This window comes from Citrus sinensis, chromosome 3 (assembly GCF_022201045.2).
Source record: "Citrus sinensis cultivar Valencia sweet orange chromosome 3, DVS_A1.0, whole genome shotgun sequence".
Classification (NCBI taxonomy): domain Eukaryota; kingdom Viridiplantae; phylum Streptophyta; class Magnoliopsida; order Sapindales; family Rutaceae; genus Citrus; species Citrus sinensis.
Window position 1 is genome coordinate 7,631,171 of NC_068558.1, and position 26,632 is coordinate 7,657,802.

Sequence of the window (26,632 nt, forward strand, 5' to 3'; positions counted from 1 at the left end):
GCTTTTAGTAAAATTACTTAAGTAGCCATGTTCTATTTCTTCCACATACTTCAGCTTTCTTTTCCTTACCAGTGTATTATTATCAGAATATCAAATTGCATATAGATTTATGTAGTTTTCAAATAATATTCTATTTCACTATTGTTATGAGCATGACCAATCAAAACATGAGCGAAAAGCAATTCTAACTTGGAAAAGTTCGGAATAAAATAAAAAAAATGTACCACCCATTAAATTTATGAGAATTTTCACATGCATCTTTAAAATAAAAGTTGACAATTTTTGAAATAAAATGTTTAGAATTACAATAACAGATAAATATATACCAAGAAAAAATACGATTGAAACGGAGAAGGAAGTTAAATTGTTAAAGTCCGAAATGATTGGAAAAATGTACTTATCTGGCCATTTTAAAAAACTCATTGTCAAAATTTATCATAAAATAAAATTTCTTGCCATGATAACCACATATACCTAATTTTAACTGAATTACCCTTAAAAACAAACTAAGAATTGTTGCAAGAGGTGTTCGGTTCATGGCCATTGCCAGCAAGAGATGGGTATTTTCAACGTTGCCCGCCCTTCACTTAGGCAATGGTCTCTATCGTCCGCAAGAGTTAGGCAAAAGTTTTCTTAACTCTCCCAGGCTATGGTTGGATTTAGTTGGATTATTTTGAAAGTAGTTTGATCCAAGTTGAGTGTATGTGGCTATTACCAGAGAAACACTTAAAAAACAGAGATTCTAATTGAGGCTAGTTTCATGATTTTTAAAAGCCATAAATAAAAACAATTATTATTCATTTTAACAATGAATATATTTTAAAAAATGAGCACGGCGATGAAATTAGTGGAATGAAATAATCTGGGTTCAATGAAAGCAACTTTTGTTTAAATTATACATATCATGTCTGATTTTTCTCAAAAAAAAAAAAAAACAAAAACGAAAAAAAAAAGCCAAAATATCACTTTCCTGTTTAGCATGCGTCCAGAATCTGTAACATGCTTTCCATACACTTGTTAAATTAACTCTGTCGTTGGACCATGTATGGTTGCAAGAAATTCCATCAGATATCGTGACCGTCTTTTAATGCTCTATTTGTTATTTAGTGAACTAATTTCTTTTTAAAAATAAAAATTAAATTAAATATCATGCATGATTAATCTTCAGGAAGTCTTAGACCAGAAAGGAAGCCCTCAGCGACTAAGACTTGATTATTGGATTGTTCATTGTTGACGATCTTTACAATTAGACAAATTTGGCTGTCATAGACTATTTTCTTAATTCGTAATTCATCAATTTTATCTAATAGACATATTTATAGTAAAATTATTGCTCTGTTGGTACGGGGTGTACGTTGTAGTTTATAGCAATCCAACCTAATATAACTTAATATAATTTAACATGGCACTCCAAACATAGCAAACATTGGTTTAAATTATTAATTCCTAGTTTGCATGACCAAAATTTTGTGCTTCTCTCGAGTCTCTGTCTCTTTGAAATTGTATCATCAATATCTTGCATACTTTCCCCACCCAAAAAAAAAAAAAGATCACTTCCACGTTCATGAGGTCCCCAAAAGGGGTGAGATGGTTGTTGCCCTTGTAATTGCCAAATTAACTCTCTCTCTTTGTGGAGACCACCGTGTGTGTGTGTGTGTGTGTGTGTGTGTGTGTGTGTGTGTGTGTGTGTGTGGTGGAAGAAATTCTAACATAAGTGGTGAAATTTTTTAATGCTCTATTTGTTATAATGAACTACATTCTTTCAAAAACAAAATATCAAGCATATTTTAATCTTCAGGAAGGCCTCAGCCATACATGACGTCTTCAGCGACCATGACTTCTACACATTAATCGTATCACTGGTGATAGGATTGTTCAGTGTTGACGATTTTTACAATTGGACCAATCTGTTTCAAACAAGTGTTTTAAGACTTTATTTTCCTAATTTGGAATTTATCAATTTTATCAAGCACAAATATTTATAGTAAAAGTTATCGCCTTATTGGTATTGTGTAGGGATGGCAATAGGGGGGGGGGGGGGGGGGGCCCAATTTTCTCGTATTCATCTTCGATATTTTGGGTATGTCTCCGTCCCCTCCTCGTTCCCGTCAGAATTACTTGAGAGAATCTTCATCCCCTCCCCGAATAATAACAGGGAATCCCCAAGGGTCTCCGATCCCCGAATAACTAATACATTTTTTGTTTTCGATTTTGAGTTAATCATATTAAAATAAAAAATTTAAATAAAAGTAAAGTTTAAAATATATCTTACATTAATATCCATTACAAGTCACATACATTAAATTAGTAAGAAACGCAGCATGTAAGAGATACAAACTTCTTTTACAAACTATCATGAATAAATTAATAGTCAAATACAAAATTGTTACAAATAAAATCGAATTTAGATTCAAAATTAACTTTTTCAATGGTGGCGTGGGCACTTTATAAATATGGACCATTTCCTTTACAGCACAATAGTTAAGTCGGAGCAAATCAAGAGCAAATATTAGATTAGATTAGATTAGATATTAAAATTATGATTCGATGTGGACAATTATAACATCTAAAAATAAATAAAAAATAGATTTAAGTTTAAAACATTTAATGAATATTAAAATAAAAACAAATTTTTTGGGCTAATAGAATTTACCCGGTTTTTTTAATGTCCTAAATAAAAATTTAGGACTTTAATTAGTTAATTAGGCCTAAAAGTTTAATAATATAAATATTTTAATATTTTTTATTTTTACCAATATTTATAATTTTATAATTCAAATTTTATAATTTATTTACTAGTAATTTTAAAAAATAAAAATAAAATTAAAAATTAAAATGGGGAAATGGGTAGGGGATGGGGATTCCACCTCATCCCCGTCCCTTCCCCGAATAAAAAATTTGGTAAAAAAATTTCTCCATCCCTTCCTCGAATAAGAAATTGGGTATGAAATTATCCTCATACCCTCCCCGAATGGGGAAAATCCCCGAGAGTACCGGTCCCCGTGGGGATTTTTACCATCCCTACTATTGTGTTATAGTTTAAAGTAATGCCCCTAATATAACTTAATATAATATTTCAGTAAGGAACCCCAAACATACCAAAAAGTATAACCTGATCCCACTCATGGGACTTGAGTTGGCCGTCATGGAAGTGGTTCAAAAACTTTGTCTAAAACTTAAATTAGTATTAAATTAATAATAAAGTTATTGATGCCCCCAAGGGCGTCGTCGGGTTGGCAACAATTAGGGGTGGGCACGGTTCGGTTCGGTTTGGTTCGAAATTAAGTAGAACCGATTTAAATCGGTTATTTTATAAAAAGAACCAAATAAGAACCAAACTCAAACGGTTTTTTTCGGATCGGTTCGGTTCAGTTCGGTTTTTTCAGTTCTGAGCCTATTAGGCCTATTTTAAATTTTTAAATTTTTAGCCCATTGGGCCTCATGAATGTAATAATTTTTTTCAACAATTAATTTATCCTAATTTTATTACAAATATTAACAATAAATACAAAGTATTCAAAACACATTTTATCACTAATATCTTACTAACTATTAATAAGATACTCCCAAAATATGAAATATTAAAATTTCAAAATACATAACCAAACTCCAATACTCCATCTATATAAACATATCATAATGTTATAAAGAAAAATAACACATGTTTGATTTGAATAAAATCATGTTTGATTTGAATAAAATCAAAAAATAATTCGGTTTTTCTGTTCAGCTAAGTGAACCGAATACCGAACCGACATTTCAATTTTTTTTACAAACGCTATATTCGGTTATTTTAAAAAATAAAAACCGAGCCGAATTAGAAAAAACCGTCGGTTCAGTTCGATTTTTTTAACACTACGGTTTTTTTGCCCACCCCTAGCAACAATGTCAAACTTGTAACAGCTAACGCTCGGGGTTCAAATCTTAGGGGTAGTAAGGGAGAAAAATAAAAACTATGTGAGCTTTGACCGCCCCCTAACTTTTAAGAATAATAATAATAATATTAATAAAGTTATTGATTGTCCACTATGAGATAAACATTTTAATAACTCATTTTCTTACTACTAATTGGAATGGCTTGCAGTTGGATTGGACTGTAAACAGAATCAGAATAATTTGTAGGCTTGAGTTACAAAAACATAATCAGAATCAATAATATTTTTATTAATGTGTTTACTTTATCTTATAGTTGTATTAGTAGATTATTAACTATTTAGATACACTTAATTAAAGTTATATATATATTTCACTAACAAAATAAAACAAGTAAACATTTCTAAAGGAAATGTATGCATCTTTATTATAATAGTGTGCAAAATACTATGATGTAATTTTAGAGCGAACTATTTTTTAGAATTAATGTGCAATTTCTATTTTTTTAATTCTGATAATTTTAAATAAAAAAATTGAAGTAAATGACATTAATTTTAATTGTCGAAAACTTATAATAATAAATATTTCTCTTATATTAAACATCTATCTGAATCCTGTCACATTAATCATTCTTAAATTATTCTAAGAAAACCATAAAAAGTTGTCAATTTATCATGTAAGGGGATCGGGGCAAAAGGTGGGATTAGGCAAAAAAAGTCCATGTTAATAATGGAATTGGCAATCATTAGAGGATAGCTCTAAGACATTTGGTTCAGTACTATGCTGTGATGTAATCAACTCCTTATAATTTTTTGTCACACATGTATGTATAATAATATACAATTAAAATTTAATTAATTTTATATTTTTATCCAAAAATTATTCATTGTATATTTCTAAAAAATTAACAACAAAGCTCTGTTTATCATTAAGTTTAAATATAATCATAAGTACCCAATTTCAATCTCATTTTATTAAAAAAATGTGTATTTATTGTAAATATTTTTTAGAAAGGGGGGATATTTCCACCCCATTATTTGTGTAAACCCACCCCATTTCTAAAAAATATTTACAATAAATACACATTTTTTTAATAAATACAAATCAACCAAAAAAAATTATGTAACTAATCAATTAAATCATTCTTATATTTTTTTACTTAGTTTTTTTTACTATTAAAGTAGCTTTAATACAAGTTCTATTTAATTATTTTGCTTTATGACATAAAATGGCCCAATTGTCCCAAAAAATATGTGTTCTTATATCTAATACTTTAGATACTTAATTTTGTGATTTATAATCTAACTTCTTAAATGAAGTCTAATTAGTTTCAATATTTTACATGTAAATGACATAAATTTGATAGTGTAATAATTTAATCAGTGTTTTCTCATAAAGACATTACGTTAATTTAGTTAAAAATTAATAATGATACTAATAAAGTAGAATTAACTATTTAGAAACAATGAATTTTGTATAAAATTAAAAATTTGTTTAAGTTAAATTAAATTTTTGGTATTTTTACCTTTAAGGGTAAAATAATCAATTTAAATTTAGATTAAAGCAATCTTATTAGTCAAATATAATAAAAAAATCTAAGTCACATCAAAATAAATTAAGATATATTTAATTGAGTAATTCTTCTGAATTCTTTTTTATTTGAAATTTTTAAAAATAATAAAGACTTTTTGTAATTATTTTTTAAAAATGAGGTGAATTTGCAGAATTTGTGGGGTGGAAATATCAACATATGAGCCCATTTTGATTAATCTAATCTTATTCCGCATTCTGTTGCCTAATCTCATGGTGTGCCATAAAAATTAAATACTCATGGGATTTGCTACGTTATGTTCTGTCTCAGGCGAGTATGACCTTTTCTCTTGGCATTTGCCATGAGATCTCTTGACCCATTTGAACAAAACTACATTTTTTTTACCCTAGCTTATATCAATTAGGTGACAGGCACACTTAGCTTCATTTACATTTTTTTGTTTAAATTTATGGCATTAATAGAAATTAAATCTACTTATTTCTGTGAATGAGATTCAAACTCAAACTTCTAGTGCCACAAAATATTTTCACTTAAACCAATTAACACCATAACTATTAAAAAAAAAAAAAAAAGCTTCTGTAGGGAAAATAATGTCTATACCCCCATAGTTTCGGAAAAGAGCTGGATATATTTTTAAAGGATCCTCATATTAAATTTAATTAAACGTATAGGTAAGAACTGGATGAAATAAGACTGAAGCTCTAAAAATTAACTTTATTGTTGTTGTGATTATTGGTCATTTTATGACAGTATTTTTATTTTTTAAAAGAACATTAATAGTGCAACAAATTTACACCGTCAGATTTAATCAATGGTGTAAAATTTTTTGTTTATCAAAAACTGAATTTATTTAATTATATTATAACCTGTTAATAAACAGGTTAAAAAGTTTATTTAGTACCTCAAAAGAAGAGTTATTATGGAATGCCACCTCTCTCTCTATATTATTGAGTTGTTACTCCTAGGTCTTTATCTCTCATGTTTCTTTGGTTGAAAGTTATGTTCACTTAAGAATTAGTGAAGACGAGGCTTTGGTGTGATTGTATGATTAAGAATAAAGCTGAAGGGAGATAAGACGACATCCCCTGGAGTAAAGTTCCGATATAGAGAGTGGTGAACTTTCTTTATAGTTTTTGATGACTATTTCCTCTATAATCTCTGCAAATACAATATTTTAGCAAGTAATTATAGCAAAACAAATCCAAAATATACCAATAAAACTTTTCTTATATACAATAATAATGTCTAATTTATCGTGAAAAGAATATCAATTTATTGTGCTACATAAGTTAATTTAGAGGGACATGCCATCTCTAATGTCTTCCTCTTGTCTCTCGTCCAAGAGGAGAGGAGAAAGCCAAGGTCTTAAGAGAGAACTGTCTTATCATAACTAACCGAAATGATTAATTCATTTTCTTGTATGTCCCTATTCTATTTCTTTATTTATTTATTATTTGTTCACCATATTTCTTTGCACCAAAAGGAAATGTGATCGGCTGTTATATACTGATTTCAAGTTTTCAACAGCATAAACTTTTCGCTTTTCTGAGTTTTGGCAATGAGGTGTGTTTCGATAAGGGATTAGCTTCTATATGTATTCAGATGATGTAGAAATCTTTTTTATCAATTAATTAAACATAAAAAATTATTAATTCATTTATTGTACTACATGAATGGTATATATTAAAACACTTAAATCCAAAGGCCCACAACAATCCCATTATCAATGCAATAAAAATCCAATGTAGTATCATAAAAATCTTATTATTAATTGTTTTCCAGAGAGATCCAGCAAAAGAACAAGTGAAAATTTCAGCTGCACGACGGCATATTATTAACACAGATCATGAGAACGTTTTGGCTGAAGGAATAACTCAAATGATATGAGCGAGCTCGGAAAAATAAGGATTTTGCTGTGCTTTGGGAATTTAATAGTTGACCTTGAGGTAAACTTAAGTGAGAACTCCGGGAATTAGCCTGAAAGCAATGACTCATGTAGTTCATGACAAAGCAAGAAGACAACCAGGCAATTTATGGGATCTTTTAATATGATGGGCTTTATCTCTACACATGATCAATAGTCGTCTCAGGCTTATTAATGGATAAAGTCATTCACTTTGTGCATAAAAACCTTAACTTTATCACAAAATCATAATCTATATATCAAACTAAAATTCCACACCTCCCATTAACTTAAAAGATTTATATTTTGATCAACAATGTTCTCTATAAACACAATGAGATTAACATTATAAATATTGTAAATCTCAAATCAGAGACTTATATTTGGTCCATCTTTATAATTTGCAAATGAAATTAGGATGATGGCCAATGCCTCATGGGAAGTCACAGATTACTTTTTTTCGGTAACCTTCATAAAACTTTCACCTCTTGAGTTACAGAATTACCATTACTTTTTTCCCTACATGAAATTTAGGCTCAATAGATTTATTTCTCCCACTGCTTAAATCTATTTTGTTCATGTTGAGTACTTGATTTTGCAAGAACAAATTATTCATCCACATGAAACGCTATACATCGAGATCATGATTCATGCAATCAATTAGGGAAAAACATATGCATTTCATGCTATGTAATCACAAACTTAAATTTTAAATTTACCGATGTTAATTTACCAATATATATGAGCTTTTAATAATAACACTAGAAAATATAGACAAAATTTCATCTGTGTGAGCCTAGGAAAAATCTCATAAATTGAAGCCCAATTTACTATCTTGTTCCAATTAAATCATTAAAAAAATTATTTCCCTGTGGGGCAAAATAACTATTTAATTAATAAATTGCAAACACTTGCTATATATCATTTTTTATTTGTCTTTATATGATATTATATACTACTTGCCATATATCATTTAATATATATCATCATATCTTGAAATCCTATGGCTACTTTAAGGATACAATAACATTTTAAAACTCTAAATGATATCGCAAAAATAATTTGGCACAAATAATATGCTAGAAGTTGATGTCGTTATATATAACTTTTAGAGCAATTAAAATCTTAGGTGCAAGATTACAAATGGATATTTACGCAAGATGACAAAATTATAATCCATAAAAATTTCATTTTCCCTGTATGCATTATACCTTATCATATCAAAATATATTTAAACCCAAGCTAATGGGAGTGGAACCTGATAAGCAATCTACAGCCACGACATAACAAATCTTGTAATAGGCAAAACTTTATCTCAAGGGTTGTCAGCCACAAAATTTGCTTATATTCGCTTCATATAAATGTGAAACCTTTCAACACCTTCATGCATAAAGGTCATTAACCGCTAAACTAGACTAATTATTCGCTACGAAGGTGGCTTTAAATATAGATAAATTAGGCAGTCGTTTGGAGCCCCATACATCAGGAAGATCTATTATGGTCGCTTAAGTTCCATATGTTATGAACACTTCTTTTTTATTTTTTTAGTATTTTCTTGATATGCTCAAATTAATGTTGCTAATAAATTTCTTTTATATCTCTCTTTAATTAATAATTATCTTATAATTAGAGGGTTTTTATCTTATAATTAAGAATTTTTATAAAAATCCTCTAATTGATAACGTTAATGTTAAAGAGCTATAATTGATAGTAGTATCTAACCATTGATTTATTATTAGTTTTTCCAAGAAAAAGATTGAATTATTTGTCTGTTTAAAAAAAATCTTAGTTATTTAACATTATACACCTTCTTGCACTTTCCTCTATAAAGAAAATTATTCCATTTATTGGCTCACTTTTGAAGTTAAAAAAATAGTTTCTTAAAATAATAATTCTAAAGGAGTTAAAAAAGATGTATTCTTAACTATTTTTCTTTTCTTTTTTTTTTAATTTCTTACTCTCTTGTTAATTGTCAATATTCAAGATATAGTTAAGAAATTGATTGAATTTTAAGTCCTTTTATATTTCCTTGAGTAGTGAAACTACTGAATGTAAGGACGCCTTATAAAAAAAAATTGTTTAAGGCCCTCAATACTTTAGAGTCAGCCTTATTTACTATTATGAGTAATGATAAAGCCACAAAACTGTCAAATACTAAAAAAAAATTTACTTTTCAACTAATCTCTTCATGTCACGTTAATTTGTATGGACTAATTTATACAAATCTGTTTGCGACTCTATTACTATTGTTGCTGCTATAGGCGTGGAATCTATGATTTCTAGAATTTCATTTATTCACAGCCAACGCATGGAGTTTAATAACAGCCATAGAAATAACTTCCAATATTCACAATTCTTTATGTGTTGTTCATGATAACATATTAATTCCAAAAGAATCAATTAGAACCACATATTACAAACCCAAAAGCCAAAATTGATTTTAATTAATCTGGTCAAGTCTCAATTTAACTAATTACTTTAGAAGTCTGTCCGTGATATACGTACATACATACACTAAATTCAGATTCAAAAAGTATATGTATATATACTTTATATATATTCAAAAGTATGTTTACATGAATTTTATATGTGCGTGTATACACATATACATGTACATATATATAAATATACATACATACATACATACATTCATACATACATATATATATATATATATATATATATATGTATGTATGAATGTATGTATGTGTATATGTATATATGTGTGTGTATCGAATTAAAATACATTTACTTAACATATCCATGGAAATTAATTTCTTCAGGAATAACCTCTACCATGATAACATATGATGTAACATAGTGAACAATTCCATACATTTTTAATATAATATATGCATAAAAAATATATTGCCTTCAAGAATTAGATGAACGCTTAAGACTTTATGAATGCCATCAATATTGATTTTTAAAGCATAATATACTTGTGATTTTCAATTATTACAAAATCTTGACTCATGATTATTAACTTAGCAATATCATTCAATTAAAAATCAAACTGTATAGGTTCATGAGAAATCACATAAAAATATTTCATTAACAGATATGAAATTTGATTCAATATTGATATATACCATGAACATGCCATACAAAATCATATATTTGAACATGATATGAAGATGGTTTTGATACCACATGAAAAATTAAATAATGAATAGGATCATACTTCTAATCATAGTTACTCAAACTTCAAGTGTTCTCTATATAATCAAATTGACATAAGGTCTCTTCTTGACTATTTTACTTAATAGCCTTTCTTTTGTGATGGAAAATAAGTTATTAGCAATTATAGGTTTACTTACGCTAGGGTCCTTTTGCATAAGAGCAATGTTAGGTATCTCAATATGTAAGTCTTAATTTTAGTCTCAACTGATGTGACATTTATTCATTGGATGGTAGTTAAGTAATTTACTAGTTATCAAATCCACTATCCACTAAATGAGTGACATATAGCATTGAGACTCAAGTTGGCACTCACATGTTGGGATTTCAAACATTATTGTTTTATTATTGTATAATAGTATTTTATAAGTTAAACGACTTTACGCTTCATTCCATAAAAAAAGTAATATTAAAGTTTCAAAATATAACATAAAAAAAAAACTCATTTGTTTAGATCAGTACATGAAAATTAATTAGTTAGAAAGTTATTTTTTTATTTAATTCTTTTTATTTTATATTATTATCGGATAAGATATAATAGGGTGTTAATATAACTATATTTTAATTTATTTACTTATTAGTAAGCATAATGGCATATTTACGAGTTTAATTTTTTTACTAAATAATTTTTTTTTTTGCGGATTTTTGTGGATTTACATAAGTAAATCCGTATCCAATCCACCGACTGTAGATTTTTAAAATTTCAATGTAATCTAATCCACCAATCCACGAATCAGATTTTTATAGATCGAATTTTTACAGATCAAATGAATTGAGCGGATCATATTAGATTCTGAACACCCCTAGATAATGAGCAGAGCCAAGTCATACATAGGCAACAAAGTAACCATTAAATGAAGTAACAAAAGACCACAAATCTTTCATCATGACTATCATGCTTCTCTCAATAACTGATGATTGTAGCAAAATGAAAGGATTCACGCACAGATCGGCAACAATGACACTTCTCTATCAGGCCTACATAAATTTTAATTTCATAAGACAAAAAAATAGGAATTCCATTAAAAGTAATAATTGGAGGCTTATGAAATAAATTGAGAAAGTCAAATATTATTATCATAGATAATATTGCATTGAATGTGCAAGCCTCTATGATTGATGTGCCTTTGATCTCAATTAATTAAAAAAAAAAATATGTGAACCGTAGATATTTATTTAGATTCTTTTTTTTTTAATTCCTAAACTTAATTCCTTTTGATTTTTGAACGGCTGGCATAGCCACAAGATACAGGAAAAGATTTACAAAGTTTTATTTTTAAAAACTTGTTTGTCATAATTACCATAATTTTTGGGAGAGAATATTACAGAGTAATTCTTATCCTGAGGTATATTTTTTTTTCACATGTTATTAGCTTTTATTGTGAGGTATATTTTTATTTGACATGTTAGCCCAACTTAGATTCATATGATAACGTAGTAAATGGAATATTTTATCCGATTTTATCTAGTAAATTAGTAATATATAGATTGTTAATAAACTTATCTTGATAAAAAAAATTCTTTATCGAATGCCGCTAGTATCTGGTAGAAGAATTTCTATTTCCTTGTTAGGAAAAACAAAAAAGAAATATGACAATTGTTTTTAAATCTTACTTATTTTTTAGACTAAAAATCTTACGATCAATGCAATGAATGTGGTGTTTTATTTATATTTATTATAGATTAAATAAATCACATGAATGGGAATTAAAATAAAAAATATGATAAAATTAATGATAAAATATTTTTCTTGTACTTTTTACATATAATTTTAAAATATTTTAAAATATTTATTATAAGAAAACATTTACAAAATAAAAAGTACAAGAAAAAAATTTATTATTAATTTTTTTGTTCATATCAAAACATATATTTCTTGTTTATAATACTTAATTTTTTTATTTTAATTTCCATTTATGTGATTTGTTTAATCTATAATAAATATAAATAAAGGTGTCTTTGAAAATAAAGATAATATTGTAAATTTATGATGTTAGGAGGTTATTAACTATTATAAGAATAATAGGGAGTAAATGATACATATTGACTAGAGTAAATGGGAAATTGGTAATTTTCTCTTATAAATAATGAAAAAAGAAAAAATAAAAGAACAGTAATTTTCTTTGCAAGAGAAGTGTTAAGCAGAGGTGTAATATATGACAAATTTAAATTTGTCGAGAATGAGGATATGAATTGGTAGTCCAATTACCAATGAGCACCACCGTTGATGTATTAATAAAGGAGCATATATTATCATGTTGATTTTGAGGATCTTACTAATCACTACAATTGGATCAACTTTGGATAAAAGGGTAAACAGATTTTCCAGATAAAGAGGCAAATAAAAATAGGGAGATTGAATTTTCAAGTAGAGAATTCACATTAAATTTGATCGCACAAGGAATATTGATGTAACAACTTGAGATAATCAATATTGTTCTACTCTGATTGCATCTCTTGGCATTTCATAAGCATCTTTTGGCCGTGATACCTTCACACCAGCAGTGAACCAAAGTTTATCAGACTTGTAACTCTCAACAGCCACACCTGTGACTTTAACCCAAACAAGCACCTTAGTCTTCATTCCTTCAATTACAGATAGCTTTCCCCTTGACAATGTCCCTTTGACGCGAGTCGCGTATCTTACAACAGATGAGTCCTTGAAGCTCACCTCACATGGAGATGGCAAGTATACGATCAGTTTTGATCGCGATTCATCAAATTCATAACATGTTATGTTCCGGGGGAAGAGTCCGGGGGGAATATTGTACTCGCGGAGAAGATCCGGCAATGCCTTAAGCGGCTTACCTATTTAAACAAATTGAAAAAATTGGTCAATAAGTTTGTTCATTTCTAAGAATGCGTGCATGTTATTGCTTGTTTGTTGAGTTGAATTGAGGTAAAAGTACCACATACCTTTGAGCTTGCTTAATATCAGTTTTGCCTTTTCCTCAACAGTGTTTGATAAAGACTGGATTTGCAAGCAACAATTAGGATTAAAAAAAAAAAACAATAGGCATGAAGAATATATAATGCTTATTAAGTTTATATGCAAACCAATAATTCAAGCAAATTAAGAAGAAATGAATTTATTGACGAAAGTCTCAAAACAATGATGCATTCACTGATCAAACAACTGAACTTTGAGCAACTAATCAACAGGAAAAACAGCCAAGAAAACGAGATTTGAAATGTGATATAAATAATGCAATTTTTTTAAATAAAACATAATGTATTGTATTTTATAAATGGCACATACCGAGAGATCTTGGGTAATGTGGGAGAGTTCTTCTTTGGCTTTCTTGGAAACCCAGAAGGTACCAACTTTAGTTAGAGCTTTTTCCATTTAGTTTCTTCTTTTTTCTCTTCACTCACAAGCTTTTCTCAGTTGAAGAATGAAAGAGAAGATTAGATGCTATTAGAGCCAGCCTGACCACAAGCTTCAGAAAATCTCTATGGCTCTGATAAAACGCTGTACAATGGACGAACAAGATGTTCCTATGTGAAAAAGATTACAATAGAGGAAAGAAAAAAGGAACATATATACAAGAAAATAAATAATTTCGTTTAAGAACTTATTACCTGCATGTCAGGTGATTATAATTTATGAACTTGTAAATTCAACATAACACCACCCCACCTAACAATGAAAGTGATCTTTTATTAATTGCAATTTGAGAAAGCCTAAAAAGTTAGGGAATATATGTAATAACTAATAAGGCGGCACGAAAAAAATCAATTAAATAACAATAGACATGAATGTAATTTGATCATTTTTTGAAATATGATTTTAGAATATATAAATCAATTTTATCAATAAAATTTTAATACAAATGTTACTTTAGTCCCTAGAGTTGAAAGTCAATTTCTAATTGGTCCATGTATTTTAATAAGCGATTCAAGTTTCATAAGCATCACCACATAATTTTCCACCCCTTTATTATTGCTCTTTCCTCCACTTAATTTTAAGTTCAAAAAAATTATTAAACTATATGGTTTAATCACATACTTATACTTTAATAAAATTCAAAATATAAGATTAGATATGCACGAATATATATGAAATGACATGACATTTTGAGAATTTCTTCTTCAAGAAAAAGGTGTGGAACTAAAAATTTTCAATAATTGTAATTGGTTATTGCTTGATAGGTTGATTTAAATTTTCAATCATAGTTGTTACGAATAATGATGTTTAACTACTACAAATTTTCAATAATTTTAATTGGCTATTGGTTGATAGGTTGATTTAAGTTTTCAATCATAGTTGTTACCGATAATTATGTCGTAAGGAAACATAGACAATGACAGCACAACCTTGACAGACAAACTTCAATCAAGGCAAACGAAATGACTTAAACTACTATGCTCCATAATTCTCCGCGGTTGTTATGTATACTTAACACTCATTTTCCCCAGGTTTCTTAAAACGTAAGAGTTAATTTTTTATGTAAATTATTGGCATACGATTAAAATTACAACAAATAATGTCATCTATTCATATTAATTACGTTTCATGATTCTCAAGAAAATATTAGTACACTTGATTTGGCTTCTGTTAATTTATTTAACTAGTTAAACTAATTGAAATTTAGTTAATTTCTATGAGAACTTTATAGTTTATCTCTCTCAATAAGTTTGGTAGTTTTATTTTAGCCTCCTCAAGTTTTCAATTTCTTCATTCTGACCTATCTCAACCAAAATCTTAATTCCGCCACTCCTCAAACCAATTTTTTTAGGGAAAAAATAATCCTCTTTAATTTATATTTATGCATAGAGTTGGTTAGCTTAGTGTGTGTAAAAAATGAAAATAGAAAAACATATAAAATTTCACAATAATTATCAATATTCTTACAATTGATACATTATAATTCATTAATCATTAAAATAAATTATTTGTTAATGTATTTAAAAAAAATCAACAACATGACAAATTAGTCTTTATTCATATAGGAATTAATGAGTTTGTCAGCCAAATATAAATGACGCAAAACAGAAGCAAAAAATCGCTAACAACCGAATTTCAAGAGAAATTTATTAAAGTCAGCAACCATCTCACAAATAAAGTTTTAAGTCTATGATAACCTTAACATGTGAAATTACTTATAAGGGTAAGTTCGAATTACTTAAGAAAAATTTGGGTAGGCAAATAACTCGACCTAACTTGATCTAATTTGAAAAATATGGATTCTGATTAGATACGGATTTGGTGGGATTTGACAAATCTGATTGGATTGTTATTGGAGGATCGAATTAACTATATATATACAGTATTACTTTTATTTTATTTTATTTATTTAATTTTGTAGTAGTAATTTTCATTTTATATTGAAAATTCGTAAAAAAAAAGATTAAAATGAGATAATTACATTAAAACTATCTTCTAATAACCAACCTGAATAAAGTTCAAATTGTATCGAATCAAAGTACAAGTTTGGATCTATTTTGGATCACTTTTTTCTCAACCCAAAATCTAGTAGGGTTGATCTAAACTCAATCCGAACTCAAATTTACCCATTCCTACAATCTACATTTAAAAAAAAAAAGAAAAAGAAAAAGAAAAATCACAGCTTAAGCCAGCTTTGGATATTTTATAACTGGCATACAAAAACAGCTCGCCTCTCTTGGATGCATTAACAGCTTGAAAGTTGAGAAAAATGACGAATTTTTGTTTCTTTTGCTTTGCTCGTAGGTATGAACAGAATTGATAATTTTGCAGCTTGTCCATCTTCTTTTAAGGGCCGTGACTTTTTTTTAGGTTGGGTTATAATTTTGAAGAGTGAGTAATACTACTCTTATAAAATTAAAATATAAAGCTTGTTATCTAAATAATTTGACACAAATTTAAGTAAAATTTAGAAACACGACATTGAATTTAATCAAATAATATATTGTTTTAAATCTCGCAATTAGAGGAACTGATATTTACTGTTGTACTGCGAAATTTGTGCTAAATTCCATCGTTGAAAGTCCTTTTGTCAAAACATTTTAATCATTTTTATTGTGAAGTTCAGTTGTAAGTGATTTTTCCTTTGGGTTATTATAACTAATCATAAGTCCCACTTATTAACTCTGAAATTTCTTGTATAATGCGTGAACCAGACAATTGAAAAGTTTAAATTTTTACATTTTTACAGGGTACCTGTGCAAATATTTTTAAAAAAAAAAAATTAACGAGGAGCCTGCGAAAATTCCGAAACAAATTGTTTCCACTAAAATAAGAAAACAAAAACAAAGTAATTCTGATGAAAGCAAATTCAATCAAATTCTTGTGGACTTAAAATTCACCGTTTAGTTCAAGGGTATAGCTCTTGGAACGTTGTTTACAAAACTTGGGCTCTCAAATTCAGACAAAACTCAGAACCTTGTTTTTCCCAACATACACAAACAAGAAAACACAATGTTGGGTTCCATGAATCTTCTTCATTCTAACCTTTCTCAATCCCCCCATTCTCTCTTCCATTGGTCTCAGATTTACTGGGGACTTGGGTCTGCCAACTTCAGGTACCTTCTTCTTCTTTTTTGTTTTGATTAATTATTGCCACCTCTGTTTTTGACATTTTCTGTGTCTGATTGATGATAAAATGTGGGAAAACATAAATATTTTTCACGTTTTGTGTGGAATATTTCACTGAAAATCTATGTTTCACGTTTTGTTCATTTTGATTAGAAAAAATGGGTGAGATTGATGACAAGCCTATTGAACCAGTTCAAGTTGCATTGTCATTTTTTGGGGAGAAAGTTGATCAGGGAAAACAAAAATCCCCCACAAGCGATGTGAGATTTTCTTGAAGTTTATTTTTTTCAAATTTTCCACATAATTAGTTTCTTTAATTTGTTGATAATAGACTCAATTAGGAAACTTTAATTCGTTACCGTTGTGGTTCAACTTAATTTCGGTAAGTACACACGCATGTGTGTTACAGATTACAAAACCCCCCATGTTCTGTTTGTTTTAATATCTAATAGCCAGTGATTCCATTTCAACACAGTTCAAATACACCTTAGATGTGTAGGGGAGTAAATTTGATCTAGGGTAGGCATATTTTGGCAAGATCTAACACAGAGAGATTGTTTTATTGTTGTATTTTTATTGTTTTTTTTTTTTCTCGGTTGAGGTTAGTCGGAGAACGAAAAAGAGATGGATGTTGAAGGCTTGCTGAAGGATTTAGCAAACTGCAAGCTGCAATTGGAAGCAAAGGACTCTGCCCAAAAGCAAGCCCTTCTCAAGCTAGACCACTATCAGAAAATTGCCGATGAACTTTCAACACTGCTTAAGCAATCTGAGGATGAAAGGGGGAAGTACGTAGAAGAATGTACGGAGGCTAGAACTTGTATAGATGTACTCAAATCAAAGCTCAAGGAGATGGCTGATCAGCTTGCAGAAACTGCAAGGCTCCGTGAGCAACTTTTGCATGTTTTGAATGAGTTGAAGGCTGCACAAGAGGAGTTGCTTAGCATGGAAACAGAACTTGCTGCAGCCAGAGGCTTGCAGCTCAAGGCAATGACACAAGCGGAACTGATGGAGAGTGCTGCTGGGATGGAGAAGGACAAGTCAGATATGCTTTCAAGGCATGTGTCCGAGCTGAATGAAGCTCTCTTTAAGGCAGAGTTGGTTGCTATTGAAGCACACAGTGAGAAGTGTAAAATTTTGTCTGAGATAGATGCTGAGTTAGAGGTAGCTAAAGCAAAAGCAGCTAAAGCAGAAGAGCAGTTCGAGGATTTGAAAAGGCAATTGGAAATGATACAAGAATTGGAGATTGAGCTCCTGGAGAAGTCCATAGTCAGTGATTTGCTGCGGTTGGAACTTGAGCAATCAATTGAGATGCTTAGTTCATCAGATAAGTCCGATGTGATAAAAGAATTGAAACAAGTAAAAGAAGAAATGGAAGTCAAGGAAAGGAGAAACTTAGTTCAAGCGTTTCGTATTGAATCTATGGAGACAGAGTTGCATCAATTAAAACTAGAAGTGAAGAATGCAAATGAAGAGATGGATAGCTTGAAATCTAATGCTGAAATGCTTACTGATTTGTTACAGAGGGCTAAAACTGAGATGGATGAGGTCAGAAAAAAAGAAAATGTAGCAAAGGCTGAGATAGTCGAATCTGCCTTGATTAACACTAGAGTTGAATTTCAACAAGTTGATGAGTTGGAGAATGTAACTGAAGAGATAAGAGAAGATCAGAATGGTGCCTTTGTAGTAATTTCTGCTGAGGAATATGACTTGTTGGTCAAGAAAGCTGTTAAGGCAGATGAAGTTTCTATGGCACTAGTGGAATGTTACCCTATTCAGCCTGAAAGCAAGGATGAATTAGAAACTTCGAAGAAGAAATTGGAAGGAGCAACGGCAAAAATCAGGGAGTTGAGGAATCGAGTAGAACAGGCTATGACGAGAGCTGATGCAGCTGAGAGAGCAAAAGCAGGACTTGAGGATCAAATAAGGAGATATAAGGAGCGTAAGCAGAAGAAAAGTGCTGGTATAGTTGCACTCAAGGAGGTTTCAGAACCTAAACCAATGAATTTTCCAACATATGAGAAGATACCTGCAACATATCAACCTCTTGGTAAGGTACTCAATATGAAATTTTAGGAACAAATTAGTATTTTAACGTTGTTTTGTGGAGTGAGATGAAATTGATTTTGTTTAAATATCTTATGTTAAGACCTTGTGAGCATTATAGTGGTTACTTGTAAATATTTATCATTTGTTAGTGTTTCAGCTAGCTATCTCTAGAGTGTCACTGTTATTTGCTGTTTCTTTCTGTATGTGATAAAATGTTATCAAAATGGGTGTAGGGATAATGAAACATGCTTGTCTGATCGTCTCACCCAAAACTTTCTTTTTTTTTTTTTTTGAAACTGATTAAGCATCAGGTTACTGCATTACACAGATATATATACAACTGCTATGACAGCAGGTCATTACACTGATATTTACAATCAGATATATATACATGGGACTTATATTATTACATTTTTATTCTATGAAGTACATGCCCATCCCAAATACCCCTCACGGAGGAGGGATGTCTCTACTCCACTCGCATTTCGTAAGGGAGAAAAACGTTTATAGAAATCTCCACACAATTATGTTTAATTGGAGGAGGTTAAGTCTGTGGGGACTCGAACCATTGCCCTCATAGTCATGCTTAATTTTGAGGGTAATGGTCCACCACTGGGCTACAAGCCCAAGTGGCCACCCAAAACTTTCTAGTTAGGTGAGTTGGTGCTAATAGAAAAACACCCCTTTAATTTACTTTTAAAACACCATTTTCGTAATCATAACTTCATTATTAAAGAAAATTACATAAAACAAGAAACATGAATTTAATTAAACCATAATTTCTTTACACCTACAAATTAAAAACGTATTATCGCTTTAAATCCTCCTCATCTTGGATATAAGTACTGTTTTGATCAACTTAAATTTTCAAACGACAAGCAATATAGTACAAATTTACAATATAATTTATACGAGAGTTTATGACATGGGTGTGGAGAGATTATTAATAAACAAATTATGATTCGGATGTCATCTTGGATCCAATCTTTGAAACAGAAATACGAGTCAAATTGGGCTACATCCGAAATCCCGAATTATAGAACTCTCAATTGGCCTTTTACTAATTAAGAGGACATTTTGGGCCCTGCGGCCTTCGCCTAAACAATAATACAACAATTTGTACATTTTCAATTGGAGTAGGTACATTGACACCTCCCCAGAACTCCTTTTTTAAACTAAAATTACCTAAATAACAAAGGCAATTTAATTATGTTTTATTTTTTGAATGGAAATTCAATTAAACACTTAAATAAATTATTTTTGTAACAGTTGTTTTACAGCACACTATTTCATAATTTATATTTATATTTTAATTCTAATAATAAAGAAAATTTTGAGAGTTTGGAGTTATGGAAATAGAAGCTATATAATAAGAATGAAATAAATTAAGATTTTAGGATTTTTATGTATTTTTATAACTAAAAAATTTAAAAGTATTTTTTTGGGTGAAATTTTATGGAAAATGGTTAATTTTAATACGTAATTGTGTGTTTTATAAATTAAACTGAGAGTATTTTAGAAAATACAATTTAAAAAAGGTAGTTTAAAAGCTCCACTCTTCCAATTACTACAAGTACTATACCCATTTAAAAATTAAAACCCATTTAGTTTCTTTATATTTGTTAAGACACAATGGTGACAATTCACTGAGTTCCAAAGTTAAAGTGTTTCTATACAACTTTGTTTGGTATTGAGGTACTATATCTTTTAAGGTATAGTTGCTGTGAAGAAAAGCTACAACTATAAAATAAAAGTTAATAGTATATAATATATAGTAAATGTAATTTTTAAATAATAATTTTGACGAAATTAGTAAAGATATAATAAAATTTTCATGATATAAGTGTAAAATCAAATCACTTAGCTCTCAAAATACATTAGTTACTGTTACTAAAAACTTTAGTATTATATCTTTTAAACTATAACTGTTCAACTTCAATTTAAAAAAAAAAAAGACCTATATATTGTGAGAATAAATTTTCTCTTTATTTGGAAATAGGCCTCTCTTTCACCGGAACAGATTTTTGAGGTGGACATTTACCGATGGGTATCAGATTTGCCTCAAACAGACTTTTAAGATTTCTTGTATATACCATGAGAGGAGATTTACTGGGAACGTCTCTCCTTCATTGGAATAAATTTTCACACTAAACTTACGTCAAACTGACTTACATCGAGGTACGTGGGACAGATCTCAGCATATTTCTGATTTAACTACCATATACTTGGGACTGATTATTAACCTTAAATGATGCCATATCAAATTTGCAGTTTGAATTGGAAACCAAAAAACAAAAAGAGAGAGAGGCATCTTAATTCTTAGAAAGGAAATTTCTATACAATTTTCACACGACAAAGCAACAACAAATTTTCCTCGGATTCCTTAGTTTGCATATTTGATTTAATTAAGTCATGCATGCACGTTCATGATATTCTTCGTCGTTGTCTCGACTCTTGATTAATACTTTGAAAAGCACTTCTTTTCAAAATATGCTGGCGGGTCAAAATCTTATATGCTGGGCCTGGCTGTATTTCCCCACACGCTACCATGTAGCTTCCAAGTCATAAATGATAAGCCAATGGGTCATTTGTGCGAAAATGAAACATTATTTGTTTGACCTACCAAAGAAAATTTTGAGAGCTTTTTGTTTCAATATCATTTGTGTATGGCTCTTAAACAGTTTGAGAAAGTTCAATTGTCCGAAATGAACTTTTCAGATCCACGGATTTATCAACAGCAAATTTTTAAAAAGAATAAATGTTTTCTTGACAATTATATTATGTAAGAGCTCAAAATTTATGAAAAGTCTTTTCCTTATTTTTATTCATTTTCTACCGAATGCGGGAATTTCTTGTATGGCGTTCCTAAAGCACGGTATATGTATTGTGAAGAAGACTATCACTTTCATGCATACTTAAATTTCAATGAAGAGAAAAAAAATAAAGTAATTATTATAGCTAATTAATTAAATTTCTGGTAGCTTTTTTAACTTGTCAAGTTACATTATAGACCATAAGAAATATGTATTAAAATTTTAATTTATCCTTCTTAACAGTATGTAAGGATCGTCATACATGATCTTAATTCTATTTTTAAATTTGATCATGTCTTTATAAATACACAATCTTCCGATTCCAATCTCTTTTTTAAATAATTCTATCTTGCTATTTAAGAAAAATGAAAATTTCCTTGTTAATTTTATAACTTATAGAGGCTCTGTTGGCGCTTCTAAATCTGTACTTAAATAAACGTTCTCGGTCAAAAATCTCAGCTAAACATTTTCTATGCATGCAAATCAAGACCTACAAGATTTGCAAATATATTTTCAACTCTGAAATTTCTATTTCTAGGCGTCAATAATGAACACTAGTAAAACATACTACTATTCTTTTGTATGGAATGACTACCTTTTGATTGTTATAAATTACATTATATGTAACTATGCCCTGGACTATTATGCAATAATTGTAATGCTTTAGACTCCCAATAGAGCTTTGAATGTAATTTTAGTGAGAAAATAATCGTGGACAGGTCTCCATAATATATGATTGATGGAAATAATGTATGCACTTGATTTTTTTTTTTTCCATGGATACACAGCCAAGGTCAATAATCCCCCACACGTGGGGTGAATGGAGCATATTTTCTATGATTATTAATCATTAAAACCATAATAATGGTCTGAAGTTTAATGTCACGTAGGGCTTGGGAGAGCAGTTTATGCTGACTTAAATTTGATTGGCAAATTGTAAGTTAATTGACAAAGCAATTACGTTGAAATTTGACCAAAAAAATTGTATTAGAGATTCTTCGGCATCGGCCCAATAGTATCTCCAAACTTGTGAATCACACAATTAATTAATCATGTTTTATTGTATGAACTCTAATTAGGTCTTGGATGGTATACTCACGAGATGAATTATAATTCAATTTCATGTGCCTTAATAAGTTATAAAAAAAAATAGGAAAAGAAAAACGTACCCTCCCTTTAGACAATAATTATACCATTTTTAGAAGCAAAAGTTCTATACAACTTTAAAAAAGTTATTTCTAAAACAAGACTTTTGATTTAGTACGCGTCGTTGTGCACATTATGGTGCATAACAACACCTATAGTGAGTTCTTATTGGGGTGTTGCGTCCAATATGGCTGCTCATATGAAAACTACTGCTTGCAATATTTTTTTTTTTCTCCTTTTTCCTTTTACTTAAAAATTGTTTATTAAAAGTTTGATACAAGTTTACCCCCAAAAAAAAAAAAAAAATCAGATCATCATGATTCATTTTCCATGATTTTCATTTTAAATATCAGGTTTGGTATATTGTTAATTAATTTAGGGTCAGGATTAGCTATTCTAACTTGACTTTTTGACTTTTTGAATCTAAGCTTCAAATAAAAGCTAATGCAGTATGTCCTCTCCTTAATGTACTTTGGCTAAACGTGAGTTGATATATTGTTAATTAAACGATAAGCCAAAATACTACTAGGAAATTTTAGCAAATCAGATGATTCTATTGTGGACCAAATCCTCGACAATTTATTAAATTTATGTTTCAGTTTAATTTCCATGAACCTTAATAAATTAATACCAAGTGGGTAATGCCGTATAATAACAACAACAAGTGTGCGAGACTCAAAGAAATATTAAAATTTTGAATTGCTTTCAATTTGTCTTGATTTTTGTTATATGATTAAACATTGTAATGAAGCATACAAATCTTGATCATCTTGATTACTATGGATCCAAACAGATGGGTTTGGATTGAACATTTTGCTGTTCACTTTTCAAATGATCAAATTATTGAATAATGGTTCATGATTATGTTATAGTATATATTGACTCAATTTTGTTTTCTTTGAGCTCTTAGCTATAATTATAGATTTTGAAATCCTTAATGTTCTAACATTAACTTATTAATTAACAATTGCGTAAAGTAATAAAAATGCTACTATTAACTGGATTGGTGTTGTCACTGTGGCGGCAGGAGTAAATGATAAGAACAAACCAACTAAAACGTTTTGGGTAATTAAGTATCTCAACTATAAAATCTGATTACATAATAGTTGACAAATAGACATCCTCATTTGTCTTTGATTAAATTGAGGGTGACTGCCCCACGAGTGGTTTTATAGATACCCATGCCGTGAAGCCGAATCCGAGACCACCGCGTGTCACTCAATTGCCCTGATCTTGGTCATTCATATAGGGCTACCAAGAAAATAAAAAGAAATTGAAAATTAAATTTTAAGAGAGAGAGAGAGAGAGAGAGAGAGAAATCGATAATGGCTGATCATATAAACAAGCACTAAAATCGACATAAGCAATTGGGGATATATGTAGGAGTTGTCAAATTGTTGAAGGGAAACATCATTTTCCTTTGACCAATTGATGTCAAACGATTTGACAATACACAAAGAATACAACACTTCATGTCATTTTCTTGTAGATATATACTGCTTTTTTTTTATATTTATATATTATATATACAGTAAAAAATTTGTCAAAATTTATTTAATTAATTTTATTACAGTACAATCCGAATGCATAACCCGAATGTATAGCCAAAAATTTATTGGGACTTATTTAAATAATTTTATTAGAGTACTTTCAGAATATATACCACTTATATTTTCATTTTGGTGAAGATTTTTTTTTTTTGTTTATTTCATGTACACTCTGCAATCTAGATGCACTTTTGGGTATGATCATTGCAAAGAGATGTAGCTTCATTAACCAACGACGCCAAATAATCTATTGAGTAGAATCAGCAATGATCTTGCCACGTACGGAAGAAAAAAGATCATTAATTAACACATTTCCTAATGTACATCACCATTGACAAGAAATTTGTAACAACATCTTTGAACCTTGTCGACATGACAATTTTATTTTTTAGAAAAATGTGGAATTTGAAGAGAATTACTTTGATTAGTTAAAACAGCCGTTGACTAAAACGGCCAAAATCGTCTTTATCGGGTTTCTTATTCAATTATTTCCTTTAATAATTAATACAAATTAAAAAAAAATACAATTGGCATAACCATGCACAGTGGTCCAAGGATATGAAACAAATCAATATAAAATGTTTCAATCACTATTAAGGTGCAAAAACGCACATGAAATAAAGATAAAAAATTACTACAAATTAAAGGTTTATTTTGTATATTATGAAGATAAGTATTATTGTATTGTTCAAAGCTGGGTCAAACCAAACAAATTATTGTATGAAAACAAGTTATCCAAGTCATTAATTTTTGTGTTGTTTCTTGGTCGGCCGGAGATTCCCTTTTGCTGGATTTTTGTATTCACGAGATAGTGACTACACCTAAATTAAGAAACCATGAACCTCCAAAATTAGGTTGGGTTTATTTGCTAATTAATTAATGGTCAATTTCATAATAAGAGGGGATTATTGCTTGCAACTTTTGTTATGTGGGGTGGTTGAAGATTCCAAGATTTTACACGAGGTAACTCAAAATTTTATTTGAATTTAAAGACAACTAGAGCAAGAAGTTTTTGAATTTAACACAAACTTATCCGTTTGTGCTACTTTAATCAACACTACATGGATGTAAAGGTACCAAACTTATCCTTTCATGTTTACTAATTATTAGAACAATAGAAAAAAGAGGCCGATAGAGAAAGAGATCTTGATTGAAACTAATTATCGACATTGTAATTATTGCATAAACAAGTTAAGAATCAAATCATAATAACTTTGTGATGTCTATAAAAATGTCTATAAAAGACATCATCAATTCATAGTTCAGGTAAAATTAAGAAAACAAAAGCATAATCAATTCACGATTCTTACCTTGAAATTCAACTTTGGCATCAATGTTTATCTCAAGATGAGTTGAATTATGTGATGACCATCCCAATCAATTACGTCTTGGCAATCTTTTTATCATTATGATTTTTTAATGGCTTTGACCATAACACTCTGAAAAATTGGCATATCAGAAAGTTGACACGACAGTCCCACAATTGAATAGCATAAATTGTACCCTTGTAATTTCCAACGTCGCACTTTATTTGGAGCCATGACAACCTGCAAATTACTTGTATTTCAATATGAATTATAATTCTAAATTATATGCTGTTGATGCCATATTTGATTAAATATATATATATATAACTACAGACACTCTCAATCTTTTTATTGCAAACACATTGTTAAGTCTTGCGGTTTAATATAATTATTTTCTTATATATTATAAAGTTGTGCAGCTTAACAGTATTAAAAACTGACTCTATTGAACCGCACGACTTAACAACGAGTTTGCATGAAAAAAAAAATGAGGGCACTCGCACTAGAAAAGTACTATATATATAGTACTTTTTCAATCCGAGATCTTAGAGTTTAGGAAAAGTCCAAGAAAGTTTTAAAATTGCGAGGTTTTAAAAAGTTAAAACTTACAGCGTTTAAATTGCATGATTTATACGTTTTTCTGAACTTTTCCGCACTTTAAAATTCTGTATGGAAATATTTATTTATATAATAATAATAATAATAGAACCAAATTCCAAAACCATGGGTGCAATTAATACAACGAAAC

The 26,632-nt window shown here is 29.5% G+C and overlaps 2 protein-coding genes across 2 annotated transcripts; one reads left to right on the forward strand and one right to left on the reverse strand.

Moving 5' to 3' along the window:
- Window positions 1–12,742: 12,742 nt before the first annotated feature.
- Window positions 12,743–14,023, reverse strand: LOC102631466 (uncharacterized protein At5g01610-like). The gene is made up of 3 exons (XM_006477537.4): window positions 13,768–14,023; window positions 13,425–13,479; window positions 12,743–13,316 (listed from the first exon to the last, which is right to left on the reverse strand). Exons 1-3 carry the CDS (start codon window positions 13,852–13,854, stop codon window positions 12,937–12,939), a joined length of 522 nt encoding a protein of 173 aa, XP_006477600.2. The 5' UTR covers window positions 13,855–14,023; the 3' UTR covers window positions 12,743–12,936.
- A 2,711-nt stretch (window positions 14,024–16,734) lies between these two features.
- On the forward strand, window positions 16,735–19,235 carry LOC102606867 (uncharacterized). Its single transcript, XM_006477538.4, has 3 exons — window positions 16,735–17,012; window positions 17,179–17,285; window positions 17,632–19,235. The coding sequence occupies exons 2-3, from the start codon at window positions 17,184–17,186 to the stop codon at window positions 19,096–19,098; spliced, it is 1,569 nt and encodes a 522-aa protein (XP_006477601.2). The 5' UTR covers window positions 16,735–17,012; window positions 17,179–17,183; the 3' UTR covers window positions 19,099–19,235.
- Window positions 19,236–26,632: the final 7,397 nt, after the last annotated feature.

What these genes read in the sequence shown, in the direction of transcription:
- LOC102631466 (XM_006477537.4), bottom strand. Translation starts at nt 13,854, where the DNA reads ATGGAAAAAGCTCTAACTAAAGTTGGTACCTTCTGGGTTTCCAAGAAA. An exon ending in ACATTACCCAAGATCTCTCG is followed by an intron (nt 13,480 to 13,767) that starts GTATGTGCCATT and finishes TTGCAAATCCAG; the next exon opens with TCTTTATCAAACACTGTTGA. An exon ending in GATATTAAGCAAGCTCAAAG is followed by an intron (nt 13,317 to 13,424) that starts GTATGTGGTACT and finishes TTGTTTAAATAG; the next exon opens with GTAAGCCGCTTAAGGCATTG.
- LOC102606867 (XM_006477538.4), top strand. Translation starts at nt 17,184, where the DNA reads ATGGGTGAGATTGATGACAAGCCTATTGAACCAGTTCAAGTTGCATTG. An exon ending in AAAAATCCCCCACAAGCGAT is followed by an intron (nt 17,286 to 17,631) that starts GTGAGATTTTCT and finishes GGTTGAGGTTAG; the next exon opens with TCGGAGAACGAAAAAGAGAT.